Source organism: Mastigoproctus giganteus, chromosome 10, assembly GCF_048544385.1.
Source record: "Mastigoproctus giganteus isolate SK-2022 chromosome 10, ASM4854438v1, whole genome shotgun sequence".
Taxonomy (NCBI): Eukaryota; Metazoa; Arthropoda; class Arachnida; order Uropygi; family Thelyphonidae; genus Mastigoproctus; species Mastigoproctus giganteus.
In genome coordinates this window covers 201088583-201111572 of record NC_143584.1, presented here as the reverse complement: position 1 = coordinate 201111572, position 22990 = coordinate 201088583, and the positions used below count along the sequence as shown (strand labels likewise).

The window sequence follows — 22990 nt, the reverse complement described above, 5'->3', positions numbered from 1 at the left end:
TATATCACTAATTTTAATGAGCTGTTTTTACTGATACAGAGAGAAAATGATGCACTATTTAAAAAAAAAAAAAAAAATGGTGGAAATAAGTATAATTTACAGGCAGTGTTCTCGCTTTACGAGTTCCTGGGTTTATGAGTTTTTTTTTTTTTTTCCCCAAGTATCAACAAAATCGAAAATATGAACATTAATTGCAAAAAATGAATGTTAAACATTCATAAATACCACTTTTCAAACTACACATGTAGCTATACAATACAGTGTATTCTGCTTTACGATATTAATCCATTACCATCATATTGCGAAAATATCATAATGTGAACCCAATAACACATTGTTTTTTGGTAATTCATTCCACGACCTTGGAAGTTGAAATTTTTCCTATATAAAACTCTAAAAGGTCATTGTTAGAGTGTAAATTGTATTAGTTACCAATTCAAATCATTAAACGCACTACACTTTCATTGTTATCATATGTTCTGTTATAAGAACCAATTTTGAACGGCTTTGTGATATTTTTCTAAAGCACATTTCTGGAAGTCACTACCATAAAACAATAAAAACAATTTACACTTTCTGGTTTATTGGGCTTTTCTGTTACTGGAAACAATCATAAACGGGTAGTAAACTCAATGTTATTGCATTTGTGAAAATACCGATAGCTGGAATTGTGTGGGTTTTTACGTTAATATGGTGAAATGAGTTTGCCCTTTAGTGAAATCTTCAATCGTATATAAAAGCATAAATAAATTTTCAGAATCTTCTCTTTATTCTTTTTTTTTTTTTAAGCTTTAAGGCAAAAATCAGGAAACTGGAAGCCTTCGCGAGATGTGGACGTTCAGAAAAATGCTCAAAATTCCATGGACAGATCAAGTCACCAATGAGCAGATCCTTAAGATGGTAAGGACCACAAGGATGCTACTAACTACAATTGCAAAGAGAAAGACTGCCTACCTTGGGCATATTATAAGAGGCCCACAATATGACCTGCAGAGACTAATCCTGCAAGGGAAGATTAAAGGCAAAAGAGCAAAAGGAAGACAAAAAAAAAAAAAAAAAAAAAAAAAAAGCGGCTTGATAATATCAAAGAATGGACAGGGGGTCTTAAGACACAAGAACTAGTTCACAAAGCAAGAGACAGAGTTGGCTGGAAAATGTTGGTCTCCAATGTTCAAATTGAACACGGAACCTGAAGAAGAATAACACTATGCACTAGTTATGCCATGAAGTTTATGTTATTAATTATATATAATTAAAATTTGAATGTTCTTATCCAGAAATTATACAGAAATATTTGCTGCTTATTTATCCACTATTTTCTTTGCATGAAATAAAAGTCTAAAGATTTTTTATTTCTATTTGGCACTAATATTAATTAGTTTTTATTACCAATACATAATTTTCCTTGAAATTTTGCTAATAGATTTTATTATTACATAACAAGGAACACCGTTCTTTGTTATAACAACATTTTTCAAAAAACAATCCATTATGAGTATCACACATTCCAACAGATAACTTTCCTCAAAATTTTGCTACGTTGTAACTAATTTAAAGTGATACTTCAAAAAATTGTTTTATGAGCTAGAAAACTTTCATAATGTAATTTAGAATCAATATCAACAACAATGAAATGCAATTTTTTTAATATATGCAATGTCATATAAATCTGAATTTTTAAGTTTCACATGCACAGTCTGATCATTTAATTCATGGAATGGACTTAACTTAATTTTAATCTTTGTAGCTGAGATCCGCCAGTGGCTCTCTTTTTCATTTGCTTCATTGATGAACCACTTGTAGAAGCACTCCCGTGAGTTCCATGTCATGATAAGTCTTTGAGAGTGGCCACTGAGCTAAAGATCCTTGACCTTCTTTAATGCCACTGCTCCACTTGAAAATTGTAGTTTTCTTCACACACTTGTCTCCATAAACTTCTGCCATTTCTTTCACAGTCTCTGTAGCACTTCCACATCAACCAAAACATTGCACTCAGTCTTCAATTCTTCAATTATGCAGTTCACAAAATTGTCACACTTACAGCACAAAACTTTTCAGCTACCAGCAATATGTCAGAAATTGCAGCTGTGTAAGAATATTCTTGTACATACACTCTCCTGCCATCTGTACTGGCAGTTCTCACATTTGAATAGCTGTACGGTGGTGCTGCCATTCCACAAATTCAGTGATCATACTGTGTATATGCATTTTAAATGACACATACAACATATTACTTCTAACAGAAACTTATACTTACATAGGTTCTCCTGTATGAATATATGCTGTGATAATTTCTGGTGTTAAGTTAGTCATGACAACTTCAGTCGATTCATAAAAACTTCGAATTGTGATTCCTTCTGTATCACCTAGATATTAAAAAAATTAAAATTTAAATGATATAAGCATTTCAACAACATTAGGACCTTTCACAGTTTGATATTTTGTGAAAAGATTTTGAGACCATTCAAGGAAATGAAAGTCTGCAAGGGTTCAGGAAAAAGGATGTTACATCTTTCAATGTAGTCGCCAGCCATCTGTATCTGTATAACCCTTCCCTACACCCATGTTAACTGGAGACAGTTTTATCAATATCTGTATGAGAGTGATTAATGGCACGTATTGTAAGATATCTTGTCTGTTTTCAGAATGCTGGCTCCATGGAGGTTTTCTTATTTCGGGGATTGGGTTGAAGTTGTAGAGGCTCTCCTCAACGAAAAACTGCAAGAACAAAACAACATGAAAGTAACGTTTGACTGACTATGCTGAATAGTACCATATGATCAGCATATGGCATAACTGCTTGCTCTTTCAGTACTACCTGCAACAAAAAATTGTAAAAAAAGAGATTTGTTGATGAAACTGGGAAATACCAGGATCTCTTGGAATGGGTGCAGAGAAGAGCAACCAGATTAGCCAAGAACACAAAGCGGCACTCTTAATACAAAGGACTTCAGTTTAGCAAACTGCAGCATTTTGAAAGCACAAACTTGCAAAGAGACTTGCTTGAAGTGTTTAAGGCCTTAAATGGCTTAAGTAAACTTAATGATAATGGCATTCTTACTCTTTCTTGGACAACACGCTTTTGCAAGGATTTTGTGGATTTATTGGATGATTGTTTTCTACATCAGAATGTTCAGGAGACAAATAGAGGGAGTAATACTCTTGATCTGATTATCAGTAGTGAAGAATCTGCAGATAAAGGAACCACCAAGTGGCAGGGATCACAGTGTGCCGAAGTGGGATTTACTCAAACAGGTAACTACCATCAGGGGTAAAGGGAAGGGATTTTGCTTTCGTAAAGGCAACTACAGAGGTCTGAGACAGTATTTAAATTCTATACGGTGGGACCAACTGATGATGTTTACCAACAGCAAATTCAAAATGGGAAGCATTCAAATGAGACGTGTGGCAGAGAAGAAAAATGCATGGGATACATATAAATTAATGGGTGACTTGGAAGCCTATGATAGATATAAGCTGGTCTGTAACCAAGTCACAAAGGAGAGCAGGCAGATTATGAGAAATCTTTGGCAAAGGTTGCAAAGAAAAACAATAAAGAGTTCTTTACCTGTGTAAACTCTAGAAGGAATTGGTCCACTGGATATTGATGGCTCAACTGTTGATGATCCTGCTCAGGTGGCTAACAAACTAAATGAGTATTTTGCATCTACATTCAAACATGAGGAGTTATTCAGGGAGGGGAATGCCAGAGGTGAGTTAAACTCTGGTAGTGAGCTAGATGATTTTGTAATAACTGAAAGGAAAGTGGAGGAGAAATTGTTGAAGATAAACATAAAAAAGGCGCCCAGTGTGGATGGGATCTATCCAGTTATATTAAAGGAGGCAGAAAAGGAAGTAAGCAAACCCTTAGCCATAATTATGAGAGCTTCCTTGGACTCAGGGGAGGTACCCATGGACTGGAGATGTGCAAATGTGAACCCAATTCACAAAGGAGGATCAAAGGGCAACATAAGTAATTACAGACCTGTTAGTTTAACTTCTGTTCCAGGAAAATTAATGGAGGCACTGGTTAAAGAAGCACAGCAGGATCATCTAGACAAGACTTCAATTATAACTCGATCACAGCATGATTTTGTTAAGGGGAAGTCTTGCCTGACCAATTTGATTGGATACTATGATGCAGTCACAAAAGAACTGGATGCAGGGAATAACTTTGATATTATATACTTGGATCTTAGAAAGGCTTTTGATACTGTTGCACATGGAAGACTGCTGCACAAATTGGAGCAGTGTGGCATTGGAGGCAAATTGCTGCTATGGATAAAGGGGTGGTTGAGGGGAAGAAGACAGAGAGTGGTAATCAATGGACACTGCTCATTGTGGACTAATGTTATTAGTGGAGTCCCTCAGGGTTCAGTATTGGGTCCATTATTGTTTTCTGTATTTACAAATGATATTGATGATGGTATATCAAGCTTAATGTCCCAGTTTGCAGACGATACGAAGGTTGGCAGGGTTGTCAAGGACACTACTGACACTATGCTACTGCAACAGGATCTGGAAAGGTTGAGCAGATGAGCTGAGAGGTGGCAAATGAAGTTTAACATTGAAAAATGTAAAGTACTACATATGGGAAACAGCAACCCCAGAGCAACATATCAACTCTGTGGTACTACACTGACAGTGGTGGAGAATGAAAGGGACCTGGGGGTGGTTGTGCAGGCAGATATGAAGTTTTCTGAGCAGTGTAGACGGAAGAGTAGCTCATGGTGTCTTGTCAATGTAAATGATATACAGGAATTTTTCTAGCAAGGATAAGGAGGTGATTATCCCCTTGTATAAGGCAATGGTCAGGCCACACCTTGAGTACTGTATACAGGTCTGGAGGCCTCATTTCAAGAAGGATGTAGAGCTGCTGGAACGAGTACAGAGAAGGGCAACAAGAGTAGTGAATGGAACAAAGGGTTGCTCTTACGAAGGAAGGCTTAAGTTTTGCAGATTACAGTGTCTGGAGACTAGGCACCTGCGAGGTGATCTGATTGAGGTGTATAAAGCCTTGAATGGTTTGAGCATGCTCAATGCTGATGGGATTTTTCCTCTTGTTCAGAATAATCACCTGAGAGGGCATAAATTCAAATTGAGGAAAGACAGTTGTAGGATAGATGTGCGGAAGTTGCCTTTAGCCAGCGGGTAGTTGATTGGTGGAACAGACTTCCATCTTTTGTTGTGGTAGTTGATAGCCTAAATAAATTTAAGGATGAGCTAGATAGGTATTTGGAACGAATGGAGGTGTGAAATGGGAACGAGTTTTTTTTTTGTTTTTTTTTGGCTTATGCTGCATAAGCTTGCTATCTTGCATTGTATGCCTCTACTAATGCTAATGCTAAAATTCCAATGCTAAAATGCTAATGCTAACACACATAAAGGAATATAAAGTGAAAAGGGCTGGCTTTCAGCCAGAAAGTAACTGAGAGAGTAATTGATTGTTGGAACAAACTACAATCTGGTTTTGTGAAATTGAGTAGTTTGAATAAGTTTAAGGAAGAATTAGACACATTATTATAGGGGATGGACAAATGATGGGTAGTTTTTTTTTTTTTTTTTGCTGATGATGAGATGTAAACATGATTCCTTTCATTATTCTACTACTACTACTACTAATAATAATAATAATACTGGAGCACCAACTGTATTCCTAATATGTCCCTACAGCTTTAATAGCATTTTGAAAGCAGGTAGGGCATTAAACATCTCACATGATATAGATCATATCTCTTGCAGATACTGATAAAACGTCTCTGTTGATGGAAGTTCCCAATTACCCATGGGAAATTCTAGAGGGAAAAGATTATACTGAAGGATAATTGTGATAACTATACTTCAGATTATATGCAATCGCATATGTGCAATATGTAAATGCATATTGTGGCTATTGTAGTCATTAGCGCATATAAATGCATATAACACAAATATTACAAGCAATACTACATATTCCTTAACTTGATCTTGGAACTATATAAGAAGTCACTGTATTGCAATTAAATTAGTGTGCAGTAATAATTCTGTTCTGGAGGCCTCATTTTATGTTGAGCTGTTGGAACGAGTACAGAGAAGGGCAACAAGATTAGTGAATGGAACAAAGGGTTGCTCTTACGAAGAAAGGCTTAAGTTTTGCAGATTACAGTGTCTGGGGACTAGGAGAGGTGATCTGACTGAGGTGTATAAAGCCTTGAATGGTTTGAGCATGCTCAATGCTAATGGGATTCTTCCTCTTGCTCAGAATAATCACCTGAGAGGGCATAAATTCAGATTGAGGAAAGACAGATGTAGGATAGATGTGCGGAAATTTGCATTTAGCCAGAGGGTAGTTGGTTGGTGGAACAGACTTCCATCCCTTGTTGTTGAAGTTGATAGCCTAAATAAATTTAAGGCTGAGCTAGACTAGTATTTGGAACGGACGGAGGGATGAAATGGGAGCAGTTTTTTTTTTTTTTGGCTGATGCTGCATAAGCTTGCTTTCTTGCATCATATGCCTCTACTAATGCTAATGCTAATATTTCACTGAGTGTGGGAAAATTTCTCAAATCTACATGGGACATGTTTTGTAAGATTGAAATCTTACATAAAGTTGATGTTATGTTTATATATGTATATTTTTATTCTTTTTATTGTTTTAGATAGGAAAAATATGGTAGAAGAAAGAGTAGGCTTGTGTTAAATGAAAGGAAAGAAAAATAAACACGTAAATACCCCACAGTTTTAATGCTATTTTGCTATCATTAAACATGTCAAAATTAATTTGTTACAAAACTTTGTTAGGAATTGTGTATTGCCAATCATGGAAAAGATTTTACTATGAATGGCATTATTGTGTTCTGTGTTGTTTGTTCCAGGTTGACCAATATGTGAAAACAACATTGCACATTATGGCCAAGCAAAGGAAAATTTCCAGAGCAGTCTATTTTAACTAAGCCATGTGCTTCAAAAGAAAAGTAATTTTCAAAGGATTTGTCTCTCACCCTGGTAATCAGCAATATCCTTTTCAATAAGTTAAACAATCAAGTCTGCAAGAAATTTTTGAAAAAATATTGTATAAATCAAAATATTCCAGATGAATCTACCTCGAGAAAGGATTACCTTAACACTAAATATTTATAATGATACTATTCGTGAAATTTGTCAAATTATTAGAAAAACTACATTTGGATATCCAATGACGAAATGACAGAAGTCTGGTATTCATATTGTGGCCACTATATTGCACATTTTATATGTGGAAAATTAGATGCAGAACCATTGCATCTGTATTTACTTGCTGGTAAGGCCCTAGAAAAAGTGAATTACTATACAATAGCAAGATTTTGTAATGATTCTTTGCAGTTATTATGGCCAGAACTGGTCCACAGTGAAAGAGTCTACATTTTTGTTAGTGACGCTGCTTGGTATATCATAAAGCTGCTTCTGCATTACAAGTCTTGTATCCGAATCTGATCCACGTTGCTTGCTTAGCCCATGACTTATATAGGTTGGCAGAGGCAATTCGGGAGAATTTTGGCAAAATTAACAAACTTATTTCTAGCATAAAAAAGATTTTATCAAAAGTACCTTCGAGAATAGCAACTTACCTATTCTATCTCTCCCAGCTGATCCTGTTCTCACAAGAGGGGAACATGGTTAAAAGCAGCATCATTTTATGCTAAAAATTTTCATTCTGTAAAAGAATTTGTTGATTCTGTGGAGAGAATGCATTCAGCAGCTATTGGTAGTGCTAAAGCAATGCTTTCTGATTCTTCAGCTAGAAAACATTTATTGTTTGTTCACACCCATTTCAACTGGTTACCTAGTTATATAACTGAACTTGAAACATGGGGATTTTCTTTGAGCTGTACATCTGCAGAGATGGAAAAAACTGAATTGCAAATTTCAACCATGCCTGGATGCATAGGAGAAGAAAATACAATAATGTTTTAGAAAAGAACTCAGGATTTCACACTTTAAGGAAAATAGATGAATTCATATATGGGAAAGAAAATGAACTTCCATTTCAAGTAGAGACTTCAATGCTATCATTTTTACATACAACCCAGTGTCAATTCCGTAGAAATAGAAAGGTCATTTTCTGCATATAAAATGACACAAATTTACAATGGATCATTTTGAGAAGTAGATTATTGTGTATTGTAACAAAAATTATTCCCGGTGTGAGTTTGAAAGGGAAAATTTTTAGTTTTAAAACTTTTATTAGCATTTTGGCACATATTTTAGTGCATATTTGACCTGTTTTTTAGTGTATATAATCCAATATCTAGTGATAATAAATTACATTTTCCTGTCATTACCAATTTTCTGCTTCTTTTCACCCTCATCAAATATAATAAAAATTGCAAGCCACAATAAAAATTAAAAGCATTCTAATTTTTCAGGGTAAATGTGCCAGTCACCCAAGATGTTCAGTAAAGAGAATCAAGAAAAACCAGTGAGACTATTCAGGCCAGGCAGTAGCCACTGTGGGGTGGACCATCTGTCTTGAAATTCATGTGGATCACTGGTTGGCATTATTTTCGGTTAGAACCAAGGTAGTATCTAATTACTTTGAACTCTAATTTTTGTTTTTGATTAATGAAAGAAGCCTTGGAATTTTGGCACTAGCTTGACAATATGAAACCCTTATTTGTTCCTCTTAATCATTATCTTATGTTCTGAAAACTTTGAAAAAATTAGAGTGCTTAAAGCAGGTATAATTCCAGAATAACTGTGCATGGAATAACAGAACCTTGGTTCTATTTTGTGGTTTCAGAAACACAAGGTAACAATCAAGTGGGACAGATGGAAGCATTCATATTAGAGACTGTGACAGTTGCTACATAGGAGAAACATCAAGGAGTCTCCAAGATCGCCTTACAGAACATGACAGAGCAATCCGGCTTGCCGAAACTGACCAGTCCGCAGTCGCAGAACATTTTTGGGCCACCAACCATGATCTTGATCCCAAACGTGACTTTGAAGTAGTAGACCACTCACAATATTTTCGCCACCGCCTATGGCTAGAGACACTTAACGTATTAAACAATCCAAAGGCAATAAACCGCCACAAAGGCATACGTCTACACCCCATCCTAGAGACAACCGTTTTAATGCTAGATGATCAGTGGAGTATTTTTTTTTTTTTTTTGATTTGGTAGTTGTTGGCGCATCGGCTTCTGTGGCCATATTGCACCTCCCAAAGTTTTTGCAGTACTTTGATCCAAGCCCGAGGTGGGAATCGAACCCGCGACCTTTGGGTTGCCGGGCAGGTACTTTACCCACTCGGCATCAGTGGAGTAAAAGCAGCACATGTCCATGCAACAATGGCACATGATTAACGTGCCTCACTCAGCTCATTGCACTTATCCGTTGTATTTTGTATTTGAATTTCAGTTGACGAAGAGACACGCCAGTCTCGAAAGCTACTGCCTGTTAGTATATATTTGTATTTTTACATTAAACTGGATTTATAACTTATATGTGTATGTTATTTCAACCATGGACACCAGTACACCAGGCCCCTTCGTTACTATTACTCAAGAACGAATGTTAGAGTTTCAAAGGCGATTAGACACTGCCCTAGTTCTAACCATAAGCAATGTCAAAAACTAAGTCATAAGCAAACATTAAACAAATGTTGAATAATTAAATTTATTGATTTTATATAAATTAAACAAAGAGAACAAACCCGTTTCTTCTAGCGATGGCCTTACTAATACAACTCCTGTGTAAACAGTGTGACTTCTCCGACTAAATCTGGAAAAAAATCATGTACATAAAAAAATCAATTTACCATTTCAATTGTCTTAATTTACCACAATGTAATGCAAATAACTCTAGAAGACAGAATGTCTTGGCATAAATTTAATTGCTAATTATAATATAATGTTGGGCTACAGATAAAGATAAATGAAAAATAATCTACTATTCTAACTGCCATCATTAATACAGTAAACCCCCGCTATTCGTGGTATCTGTATTCACGGTCGCCAATTTAATAAAAAATGTGAATTTTAAAGCGCTGTGAACATTTTCTGCCATAAAAAAACATGGGCATGGCTAAAATCATCTTTCCCGGTCAAAACAGCACTCAGTGGGTTGGGGGAGAGGGGTGACAAAATTGCGAGCATGGATGTTTCCCGCTAATCCTTGTTCAGTATGTGTTATGCACTTGCCATGGAAGGTTTCGTCATTCGCTTTTAATTTATATGCTTATAAATTGAATAAATTTATAAATATATCAATTTATAGGCTGAATTGAAAAATCTACTGTTTTGCAGTGTAAAACAGACTTTTTCGAGTGTGTTAACGAAAGAAAGTGACTTTATCGTGGACATGTTCTTTCTAACCCTTACAAAAATATGGCTACGAATAACAAGGGAATTGTGAAAAGATCAAAGAAAGTGATGACATTAGCAAGTAAAATTGAGTTATTAGACAAAATTTCTAATGGTGAAAGTGTCTCATCAGTGGAAAAACATTATAAAATCAATGAGTCAACAGTACGATCAATCAAGAAATCGGAAGAAAAAATCCTCCTTAGTGTCCGTGAAAACGCACTAATTGCTTCAAAAATTTGCTTTGTAACTTGTGATGTTAAATTAGTAAAAATGGAAAAAGCTTTAAATCTGTGGATAGAAGACCAAACTCAAAATAAAATTCCATTAAGTTCACTCATCATTCGTGAAAAAGCAAAACACCTTTATCAACACATTGGCGAAACTGGTGATAGCACTGGTGGAATAAGTTTTTTAGCTAGCAAAGGCGCTGGTTTGAAAGATTTGTTTGAAATTTCTAATAAATATTACATTTAATATTAAATTGTTTCTTATTTTCATTTCGATGCCTTATGCTTGCATTTCACCATGTACTGTCTATGTACATAGTTATATTATGAAGGTACATATAATACATACATAGACAAAATTTTAGACTAGTTTTTCTTATATATTTCACACTTTGGAATGGAACCCCTTTATTACTATGGGAGGCATAACTCAGTATTCGCAGCATTTCTTAGGAACGTAACCCCCTGAATAGCAGGGGTTTACTATATATTTAATACTGGGTGAATTTTGAATAAAAATTTAAATGCCTCCATAACAGTATAATCATGACAAACTATTACTAACATCAAGTTTTTATAAAAGACATCACTTATGCACTATGCTAAAACTATGAAATTTTGTAGTAAATCAGAACAAATGCTGAACTCGAGCAAAACACTGTTAAATAAATGATGAGTTATTGCATGCAGAAATTACATCAGGAAAAATAAATTATATGCAACATTACATTACTGTCAATATTACTAAACAAAATAAACTTTTATATGGTTACAATAAAATAAAGAAACTGTAACAGCAAAATGAAGTAAAAAAAAATCAGATAGCTACTTGTTTTATAAAAGCAAGTTAAAACTGGAAATACTAGTGAAACTGTTTGCTAACTTTTAATCAGGAAGAGATTTTTTTTTTTTTTTTTTTTTTAAAGAAAACTCCAAGAATCTATAATACCTAGTATCATGCATTCAGGAGAAGAATGCGTGTCCATGGAAGTACCCACAGAAAACGCATGCAGTAGAAACAGAACATCTATGAGACAGAGTGGAGATATTTCGTAAGAGATGGGTCAATAATTATCCTAACTGTCCTCTTTTGAACGGAGTCTAGAAGATTGAAAGAGGTTATGAGGACACTGCCCCAGGTGTGGGAACAATATTACATGGTAAGGCAGATTTGTACAGAGTGAGTAGCTGTATAGAAGATAAGTAATGCCAAGAGCAAAAGAGAAAATCCAGTTTTTTAGATGCACAACAAGCAATATTAGTGATGCACTTATGCCAAGAGAAATTAGAAGTTAGAGTACTAGAAATCTAGTACACTACTAGAAATATATGATCTTGTCTAGAAATCTGAGTGTAATCGAAGATAAGCATAGGAGAAGAAGAATCCTTTTTGTGAGATATAAAGCAAGACTGAGTGTTAGAAGGATTGAAATTAACCAAGTTATCTTTGCACCACTGGAAAATTACTTGGAGGTCAACATTTAATGAAATGGTAGTGGATATTTGAGAAGTTGAAGCTGTTTGTGCAGGTTTCTCAAACTGGAGGGTGGAATCCAATATGTTATCAACAGAAAAACTATGGATAGGATTTCCAGTCAATGGAAGAAGATCATTAATATACAAGAGAAAAAGAGTGGGGGAAAGAACTGAACCTTGGAAAACACAGACATTAGCAGAGAAGTTAGAAGACAAAGAGCCATATACCATCACCTGCAATGAGTGGTGAGGGAGTGAGAAAACTACATACCTAATTGCAAAAAACAGTTAGCAATCCGTTAGCAAACAGTTTCCAATAAGATGGAAGCTTATTTAAAAGACCTTTGTGCTAAACACGATCAAAGGCCTTTGAAATGTCAAGAGCAACTGCTGGAGTTTCACCAAACTTTTCTACTGAATTTGTCAACAGATGGGCAACACAAGCCAGAATATCACCAGTGGATCGACACTGATGGAATCCATGTTGGCAATCATTGATCAGATAGAAGGTTTATAGATGGTTTACGAGTTGGTGGTTACTGGATTTCTCCATTACTTTTGAAAGAGAAAAAGTGAGTGCAATGGAACAATTGATTTTCACCCTTTTCACAAATTGGCTGGATATAAGCAAATTTCCAGGCAGAAGGAAAAATGCCAGTGAAATAAGAAAGTGCAAAAGGGAGATAGAATAGGGTAAGCTCAGGTGCACAGGTTTTGAGAACAAGTGAAGAAATACCATCAGGACCTGGAGCTTTCTTGGCATTAAAATTCTTCTGATATCCTTTTGATGAAGACCAAAGAAGGCACTGAATGGAGTGTACCAGGAATGGTAAAAGGCAGTTTATAAAAATCATCCAATACAACAGTTAGAAGAAAAGTAAGATGCTAGCAGGTTAACTTTATCTATAGCTGAGATGGCAATAGGAGGAAAACTTTTTTAATGTATAGAGAGAGAGATATATACACACAAAAGAGAAGATTCTGAGTCATTACCTGGACAGCATCTGAAAAGCATCATCTTGATTTTTGGGTTTTCCAAATATAATATTATCTAAAGTAACAACTGTATCAGCTCCAATGATGAGATCTGCTGGTTTCTTTCATTCATAATAATAGAAAAATTAAAGAAATTAGGACACTCTATATTTATAACATTAATTTTTATTAAATTTAAAAATATAATAATTTCCCAATGTACAAACACCACACATTCCTAAGAAACAGTCCGTAAATCAGGAGTATTTGTTTGTTTGTTTTTTTGGGGATTTATTAGGTGCATCAGCATCTGTGGCTACTGATGCACAGGAGTCACATTTCAGGAGTCCATAGTGTGCCAATCAGGAGTGATTTTCTCATAAATCACAATAGGAATATATGTGAAAATATATTCCTATTGTGATTCCCATAATGGTCTTATGTGCAAAGATATATGGGATAAAAATGTTTTCATATATTTTTGTTAGTATGGTTAATATTAGAATGACCAAATAAGGAAAGCAGCACTGCTCATTATGCCCCATCTTTATTATTAAAGATATTTGTTATTTAGTGAATACACTGCACTTTATTTTATAAATACAGTAAAGCAACACAATCACAGTAAAAAAACAAAGTGCAGTAAAGTATTATGTTACACTATGACAGATAAGGCAGAACAAGAGTTGACAACATTTCATCGTGAAATATGGCAACAGCCTAAACCCAAGGTTACAGGATGTGAGAGTTTATATTGCATTTATTTAACTTTTTTTTTCTGAAATTTTCCACTTGTAATAATGATGTACTGTGCTGCTTAAGAAATATCAGGAAAAGAATTTTTCCTGATATTTCAGGAAGTGCCAGACAGTCAGCAGAATTATTCAACAAGTGAAACCCTTGCCCATGCAGTTTTTGTGACCTCACATTACAATGAGTGTGCATACACTATTAAATAATACTAAATAAATGTTTAACTTATCATTATTATTTGTAGCCCCATAAATTTTCATGCCCTTGGTCTCATCTGTTAAGAAATTCAAGCCAGCCCTAGATTAACAAGCATATAAAGAAAATACTGCAGCTGCAATACCAATTTTATAAAATAACACTGTACTGTACTATACTGAATTATATATGTAGATATAATATACATTAGATATGGAAATGCTGTGCTGAAGAAAGTATTTCATTCTCATTAGTTTTGCTTGAAAATAGTCATAAAGTAATGTATTATGCATTTTTGAAGTTGAGCAAAGTATGCAAGATCTAAGTTCCTAAACTGAATTTGTGGTGTCAAAAATTCCTATTTATAAGATTGAACATTCATAAATTGAGAGATCACTGTATTAACTTGAATGCACGTTTAGCTTTAACTTCATGTAGTTATAAATTCAAGAGAACTATCATAATAATGTTAAACAAAAAGTTTTGTTATATCATAATAATATTATAACAAATAATTTAGAATGCAATAACAGTGAACTATATGACAAAAATAAAAATTAACCCCAGAGGCTCATATCTCGTGAGTATGGGCTTGCCAAACCCAGGTTCCTGAGCTCGATATCATCATTCTTCTCTTTCTTGGTGATTCCTTTCTATTCTCAGGGTAACTCGGGAATTATTATTATTTTTTTTTGGCTGGTGCAGCATAAGCCTCAGGCTTCCTTGCACCATATGGCTAATAATAACAATAATTTATTATACAATGACAGAGAAAGCTGAACATTGAAAATTTCACTTTGCTTTTGTTACTTGGCGAGCATGAGAAATTTTTGTGATTCATTTTTAACTGAACATATAATATGTACTTGATCACTACATTTCCCTGATTTACTACATGTTCATTTTGAATCATATTTCATTTGAAATATGATTCAAAACATGGAACAGCACATAAGTATTAAAAGCACTTAGTTACACAATAGTAATTGTGTAACTTCATTGTGTAACCAAAAACCCCTGGCTTTTAGCCGTGAAGGGTATTGGGGTATTGTGTACGGCATGTGCATTTTGTATGCAATAAAGAGTTCTTCTTCTTCTTCTAATTGCCTCTTCATCTTTTTCCACCTCAGCAATTCTTTAATTAAATAATAAATAATTAATAAAAAAAATTGTAATATTTGTGAAATCCCAGGGTTCCACAGAATGCAGGCTGTAAACCACTGATTTACATTAAAAATGTTCTGAAAGAACTTTGACCCTAGAATCTAGGACCTAGATTATTGTCAATTGAAATGCAATAAATCAGTGTTTTTATGATTTTTAAGTTACTATATTTTGAGGCTTTGGTTGTTAATTTATTTGATGGTTATTGCACCAACTTGACAGTTTTAGTGTAAATACCATAGGTTATTCATATATTAAGAATTTTTGATTATCTGGTCACTCTAAATTCCCATGGAGCCAGATATGGAAAAATTTATTACAATATAAAGGGAAATGAATAATCAATCTAAAGTTTAATGCAGAAAAATAAACCAGTAACTGAAATATTTTTGTTTATTATGGATAATTTTAGGTAGTTTATAAGAGTTCTGCAGCCAAAAATTTTGTAAAGTGCTGATATATAAATCATTCATAAAAACAAAAAAAAAAAAAAAACACGAATTTCCTACATAACCTAACTTCAATTTTTTTTTTTTTGTAGTGTACCAATGAGCCTCTTAATGGGTACTTTCAGAACCTGAGAAAATCAACAAATATATGACATGCATGACATGAAAGATCACTCTGTTAACTTGAGAAAATTTTCTGTCTATTCAATGGGCTTATTTGAATGGCTGTAGATGTAATTTTGAATAGATGTAATGTTATCTAAAGTAAATTTTTTCATCTCTTAGAATGTATTTTTTCATTTATAAGCAGACAATTATATTTTGTTGGTTTAATAGAGAAGGGAATATAAATTAATAATACAGGAATTTCTTGATTAGCAGAAGCATTCTAAAAATTTTTTAAATGAAAATAATTTTCCTATGAAAATTATGTTCCCTTGAGCATAGCATATTTAATATGCTATACTCAAGAGAATTTTTTAAATATGCAACATATAAGAGGCTACAACAGACAGAGGGCTAAGGGTGAGAGGAGGGGGGGGGTGATGAAGATTTTATTTTTTTTTTCACATTTACATATATCGAAGGAGGTGACCAGACCTTTAAGTGACACCTAATTCAAATATTTATTTTAGACCTCTAATAGCCCCTAATTCAAATTATTATTTTAGTGGCACTTGCTTCTTTCTCATATCCACACACATCCTTTGTAAAAAGGATAGGTGGAACAGGACCAGGGTATGTCTGCCAGGGGCAAAGATTGATGACGTTGTAGAGCAGATATCATCTTTTAAGGGCACAAAAGGTGACATAGTTGTACACGTTGGCACTAATGATATCAAGAGTAGGAGACCGCCAGAATTACTTAACAAGTACAGGTCACTAATGAAAAAAAGCCGTGAATTAGGGTTGAATTTGAAAGTGTCTGCAATTCTGCCCAGACACGATAGGAGGGAGTATATGATGAGAGCCTTGTCGATCAATTCGGCCCTGGAAAGATTGTGCAAGGCTCAAGAGATAGAATTTTTTTCAGCCTGGACTGTACTTGTTAACAGGAGAGACTGCTTCTACAGGGATGGGATACACTTAAATAGAAAGGGTGCAAGAATATTTGCTGATGCTATCGAGGCAGTGTTGGGTGGGTCGGAAAACTGATAGCTTGGGGGGATACAAGATACTGATAGTTCAGACTGATAGTTTTAACAGTAGCCGTAGGCAGAGGTGAAGGTGATTCTTGCACAACTTCTATTAGAATAAGTAGCGACCTGGAGCATGGGGTTTTGGGGGTTTCAGGGACGTAATGGGTAGCGGTCATCGTGGAACGGGTGGGTATATGGGATGTGTTAGGGTAACAAAGAATAGGAGTCGGAGCATGTATGCTTGCATGTATACCAATGCTAGAAGTACAGTAAATAAATTTGATGAATTTGAAGTGTTGGTCAAGACATCAAAGGCGAATATTGTTGGGATATCAGAGACATGGTGTCACACTGATATAAGGAATGCCGAAGTGGAATTTGGGGAGTACAATGTGTTCAGAAAGGATAGACAGGATAGGAAGGGAGGAGGTGTTATGCTGTTAATTAAGAAAAACATAAAATCAAAAGAAGTGCATCCAGTTGATATAGATGAACAGTGCACTTTTGAGTCAGTTTGGTGTGACATAAGCACTGCGAAGGCAAAAATAAGAGTAGGAGTGTGTTATAGGCCTAATGACTCGAATGAGTACAATGAACAATTGTACAGAGAAATTGAGTGGGCTAGTAAATCGGAATGTCTTATAATGGGGGATTTCAACTTCCCAGATATTGACTGGAACTTGTGCGTTGGGAACTCACACACTAGTCAGACATTTGCGGATTTACTGGATGATTGTTTTCTGCAGCAGCGTGTTCGAGAGGCAACCAGAGAAAGTAATACTCTTGATCTGGTTATCAGCAGTGATCATTCATGTATTAGGAATTTGCAGATAAAAGAACTACTAGGTGGCAGTGATCACAGTGTACTGACATGGGATTTACTTAAAGATTTAATTAACATCAGGGGTAAAGGAAAGGGTTTTTGCTTCCGTAAAGGCGAGTACAGTGGTCTCCGACAGTTTTTAAATTCTGTACAGTGGAATCAACTGATGATGTTACCAACAGTAAATTCTAAGTGGGAAGCATTCAAGGAATTAATCGTGGATGCTACTAAAAGTTTCATACCTATTAAGAAATATTGTTCAAGGTTTAGGCCTAAATGGTTGTCAAATGAACTAATGAGACTCGTAACAGAGAAGAAAAATGCATGGGATGCATACAAATTAACATGTGACACAGAAGCCTATGATAGCTACAAGTTTATCTGTAACCAAGTTACAAAGGAGGTTACGCAGGCGAAGGCAGATTACGAGAAATACTTGGCAAAAGATGCTAAGAAAAACAGCAAGGATTTCGTTACTTATATAAACTCTAAAAGGAAGGGGATGAATCTGATTGGTCCACTTGACATCGATGGTTCGACTGTTGATGATCCTGCTCAGATAGCCAACAAACTGAATGAGTATTTTGCATCTACATTCACACGTGAGGTTTGATTGAGGTTTGATTAATTATTAAGGTTTGAAAATGGCAGAAGGTTATCAAATTGTAGCAGGATACTTAATGATTTTGTAATAACTGAGAGCAAAGTGGAAGAGAAACTGTTGAAGTTAAATGTAAGAAAAGCACCTGGGGTGGATGGGATCTATCCAGTTATATTAAAGGAGGCGGCAAAGCAACTAAGCAAACCCTTAGCCATAATTATGAGAGCATCCTTGGACTCAGGGGAGGTTCCCACGGACTGGAGATGTGCAAATGTATCCCCAATTCACAAAGGGGGATCGAAGGGTGACACGAGTAATTACAGACCAGTTAGTTTAACTTCTGTTCTGGGTAAAGTAATGGAGTCGCTGGTTAAAGATGCACTGCAGGATCATCTAGACAAGACTGCAGCAATAATTCAGACACAGCATGGGTTTGTTAAGGGAAAGTCTAGTCTGACAAATTTGATAGGATATTATGATGTGGTTACAAAGGAACTGGATGCAAAAAATAATTTTGATATTATATATTTGGATTTCAGGAAAGCTTCTGACACTGTTGCACATGGAAGACTATTGTACAAATTGGAGCAGAATGGTATTAAGGATAAGCTGCTACAATGAATAAAAGGATGGTTAAGTGGGAGAAGACAGAGGGTGGTAATCAATGGGTGCTGCTCTTCTTGGACTAATGTTATTAGTGGAGTCCCACAGGGTTCGGTGTTGGGTCCACTGTTGTTTTTTATATTTATCAATGATATTGATGAAGGTATATCAGGCTTAATGTCGAAGTTTGCAGATGATACAAAGGTTGGCAGGGTTGTTAATGACAGTAATGGCAGTGTGCTACTGCAACAGGATCTAGATAATTTGGGCAGATGGGCTAAGAAGTGGCAACTGAAGTTTAACCTTGACAAATGCAAAGTACTACATATGGGTAGAAGTAACCCCAGAGAAACGTACCAACTGTGTGGTACTACACTTAAGGTGGTAGAAAATGAAAAAGACCTGGGAGTAATTGTGCAGGCAGATATGAAGTTTTCTGAGCAATGCAGACAGGCTGCCAGGGCAGGTCATGGGGTTTTGTCAATGATATATAGGAATTTTGCTAGCAGGGAAAAGGAGGTGATTATCCCTCTGTATAAGGCAATGGTCAGGCCATGGCTTGAGTACTGCATACAGGTCTGGAGGCCTCATTTTAGGAAGGATGTAGATTTACTTGAGCGTGTACAGAGAAGGGCAACAAGATTGGTCAGGGGAATGAAGGGATCCTCTTATCAAGAGAGGCTTAAGTTCTGCAAATTGCAGTGGCTGGAAATAGGCACTTGCGTGGTGATCTGATTGAGGTGTATAAGGCCTTGAATGGGTTCAGCACGCTGAATTCTGATGGGATCCTTCCACTTGTTCAGATTATGAACCTAAGGGGGCATAAATTCAAATTAAGAAAAGACAGATGTAGATTAGATGTGCGGAAATTTGCCTTTAGCCAGTGGGTGGTTAATTGCTGGAACAAACTTCCATCTGTCATTGTGGAAGTTGATAGGCTGAATAAATTCAAGGAGGAACTGGACAGGCATTTGGAGGGAATGGTGTGATTTTTTTTTTTTTTTGGCTAATGCTGCATAAGCTCATACACTTGCTTTCTTGCATCACATGCCACTACTACTGCTACTACTACATGTACCTGTCTGTAGAAGGTGAATGTTCATATCCAATTTGTATGTTGTATGGGTCAAAAACCTGGGAAAAGTCTTCTACTCACTCTGCCCGAAACTGGCTACTTTCAGAGCATCAGCGAAAAAACAAACATAACATTCCCATTTCACTCATCCGGTCACTCCAAATGCTTGTCCAGTTTAGCCTTAAATTTATTTAAGCTATCAACTTCAACAACAACAGACGTAGTCCATTCCAGCAATCAACTACCTGCTGGCTAAAGGCAAACTTCCCCACATCTATTCTACAACTGTCTTTCCTCAATTTTGATCTATGCCCCTCAGGTTCTTAATCTGAACAAGCCGAAGAATCCCATCAGCACTGAGCCTGCTCAAACCATTCAAGGCTTTCTACACCTCAATCAGGTCACTTTGCAGGTGCCTAGTCTCCAGATGGTGCAACTTACAGAATTTAAGCCTTTCTTGGTAAGTACACCCCTTCGTTCCCCTCACCAATCTTGTTGCCCTTCTCTGTACTGGTTCTAGCAACTCTACATCCTTTCTAAAATGAGGCCTATAGACCTGTACACAGTACTCAAGGTGTGGCCTGACCATTAACTTACACAAAGGTATAATCACCACCTTCTCGTCTCTGCTAGCAAAATTCCTATATATCATTGACCAAACTCCATGACCTGCTCTGGCATCCCGTCTGCACTCCTCACAGAACTTCATATCCGACTGCACAATTACCCCCAGGTTTTTTCATTCTCCACATCCCTGAGTGTAGTACCACACAGTTGGTACGTTTCTCTTGGGTTACTGCTACCCATATGAAGTACTTTGCATTTGTCAATATGAAACTTCAGTTTGCCATCTCTCAGTCCATCTGCTCAACTTTTCCACATCCCGTTGCAGTAGCATACTGTCTTTACTATCATTAACAACCCTACCATTTGTATCATCTGCAAACTTGGACATTAAGCCTGATATACCTTCATCGATATCATTAAAAAATACACAAAACAACAATGGCCCTAGCACTGAACCCTGGGGGATTCCATTAATAACAATAGTCCACGTTGAGCAGTGTCCACTTATTACCACTCTCTTCCACCACCCACTCAACCATCACTTTATCCATTACAGCAACTTGCCCTTAATGCCATACTGCTCCAATCTGTGAGGCGCCTCCGTAGCCAGGTGGGAAGGAGCAGCAGTGCGTAGCACACGCTTCTTGATTAGACCGGGGTTCGAGCCCGTCACCACCAAATACGGAGGATGCGGAAAGGTCAAGGAATGACCACCGCATATCCCGGAGCAATATGGCCTTAGTTGCTAATGCTCCTAAAAACCAAATAACAAACAAACAAACAAACAGCTCCAATCTGTACAGCAGATTTCCATGTGCAACAATATCAAAAGGTTTCCTGAAATCCAAGTATATGATATCAAAATTATTTTTTGAATCCAGTTCCTTTGTGACCACATTTTAGTATCCAATCAAATTAGTCACACAAAACTTTCCCTTAACAAACCCATACTGTGTCTGAACTATTACTGCAGTCTTGTCTAGGTGATCCCGCATTACTTCTTTAACCAGTGACTCCATTATTTTCCCTGGAAAAGAAGTTAAACTAACAGGTCTATAATTATTTGTGTCACCCTTTGAACCCCCTCTGTGAATTGGGGATACATTTGCACATCTCCAGTCCATGGGGACCTCTCCTGACTCTAAGGATGCTCTCATAATTAAGGCTAAGGGTTTGTTTACTTCCCTTGTCACCTACTTCAATATAACTGGATAGATTCCATCTGCTCCAGGTACTGTTTTTATGTTTAACTTCAATAATTTCTCCTCCACATTGCTCTTCGTTATTACAAAATCATTTAGCTCCCTGTTAGAGTTTAGTAAACTTCTGTCCCCCCTTCCTTACAGAATTCCTCATGTGTGAATGTACAGACAAAATACTCATTCAGTTTGTCAGCTATCAGAGCAGGATCAAGTTGAAGCACCAACATCAAGTGGACCAATCTGATTCATCCCCCTCCTTCTAGAGTTTACATAATTAAAGTCTTTGTTGTTTTTTCTTTCCACCTTTTGTCAAGGATTTCTCATAATCAGCCTTCGCTTGCCTAACCTCCTTTGTGACTTGATTACAGACTAGCTTATATCTGCCATAGGCTTCTGTGTCATCTGCTAATTTATATGCATCCCACGCATTTTTCTTCTCTGCCACAAGCCTCATTAGTTCATCTGACAACCATTTAGGCCTAAATCTTGAACAGTATTTATTAGTTGGTATGAAAAGCCTAGTTCCTTCCATGATTAATTCCTTGAAGGCTTTCCATTTAGAATTCACTGTTTTTAACATCATCATTTGATCCCACCATATAGATTTTAAAAACTGCCTGAGACCACTGTAGTCGCCTTTACAAAAACAAAAACCCTTCCTTTTACCCTTGATGGTAGTTGCATCTTTAAGTAAATCCCACATCAGTAGACTGTGATCACTGTCACCTAGTGGTTCCTTTATCTGCAAATTCCTAATGCATGAGTCATCACTGCTGATAATGAGGTCAAGAGTCTTATCCCCTCTGGTTGCCCCTCGAACATGTTGCTGTAGAAAACAATCCTCCAATAAATCCAGAAACGTCTTACTAGCGTGTGAATGACCAACCCACAAGTCCAGTCAATATCTGAAAAGTTAAAATCCCCCATTACAAGACATTCTGATTTACTGGCCCACTATTTCTCTGCACAATTGTTCGTTGTATTCATCAGAGTCATTAGGCCTATAACACACTACTACTCTCATTTTCCCTTTCCCAGTGCTTATGTCACACCAAACTGACTCAACATTGCACTGTCCACCCATGTCAACTGGATGCACTTCCTTAGATTTTATGTGTTTCTTAACTAACAGCTTAACTAACACCCTGTCTAACCTTTCTATACACATTGTACTCCCCAAATTCAATTCTGCACTGCTTACATCTGTGTGACAGCATATCTCTGATATCCCAACAATATCTGCCTTTGATGCCTTGATTAGCACTTCAAATTCACTTCAAATATATTTACTATAATTCCAAAAGACAATAAGGATGATATTCTGGTTTACCTGAATCAACTTTCTCATTTATTAAATTTATATCAGAAACAGAATGCGACTAGACTCTTCCAATTTAGATGTTATGATACACACAG

General features: G+C 36.2%; 1 protein-coding gene across 1 annotated transcript in view; it reads right to left on the bottom strand.

The window, feature by feature from the left end:
• LOC150079780 (putative bifunctional dTTP/UTP pyrophosphatase/methyltransferase protein) overlaps nt 1-22990 on the bottom strand; it is a 56859-nt gene that overhangs the window by 245 nt on the left and 33624 nt on the right. Inside the window, exons 4-6 of the mRNA XM_090382849.1 lie at nt 13022-13125; nt 9674-9741; nt 2258-2366 (exon numbers count right to left, since the gene is read on the bottom strand). Of these exons, the coding sequence (XP_090238975.1) occupies nt 2258-2366; nt 9674-9741; nt 13022-13125 (281 nt within the window). The remainder of the gene's footprint in view (nt 1-2257; nt 2367-9673; nt 9742-13021; nt 13126-22990) is intronic.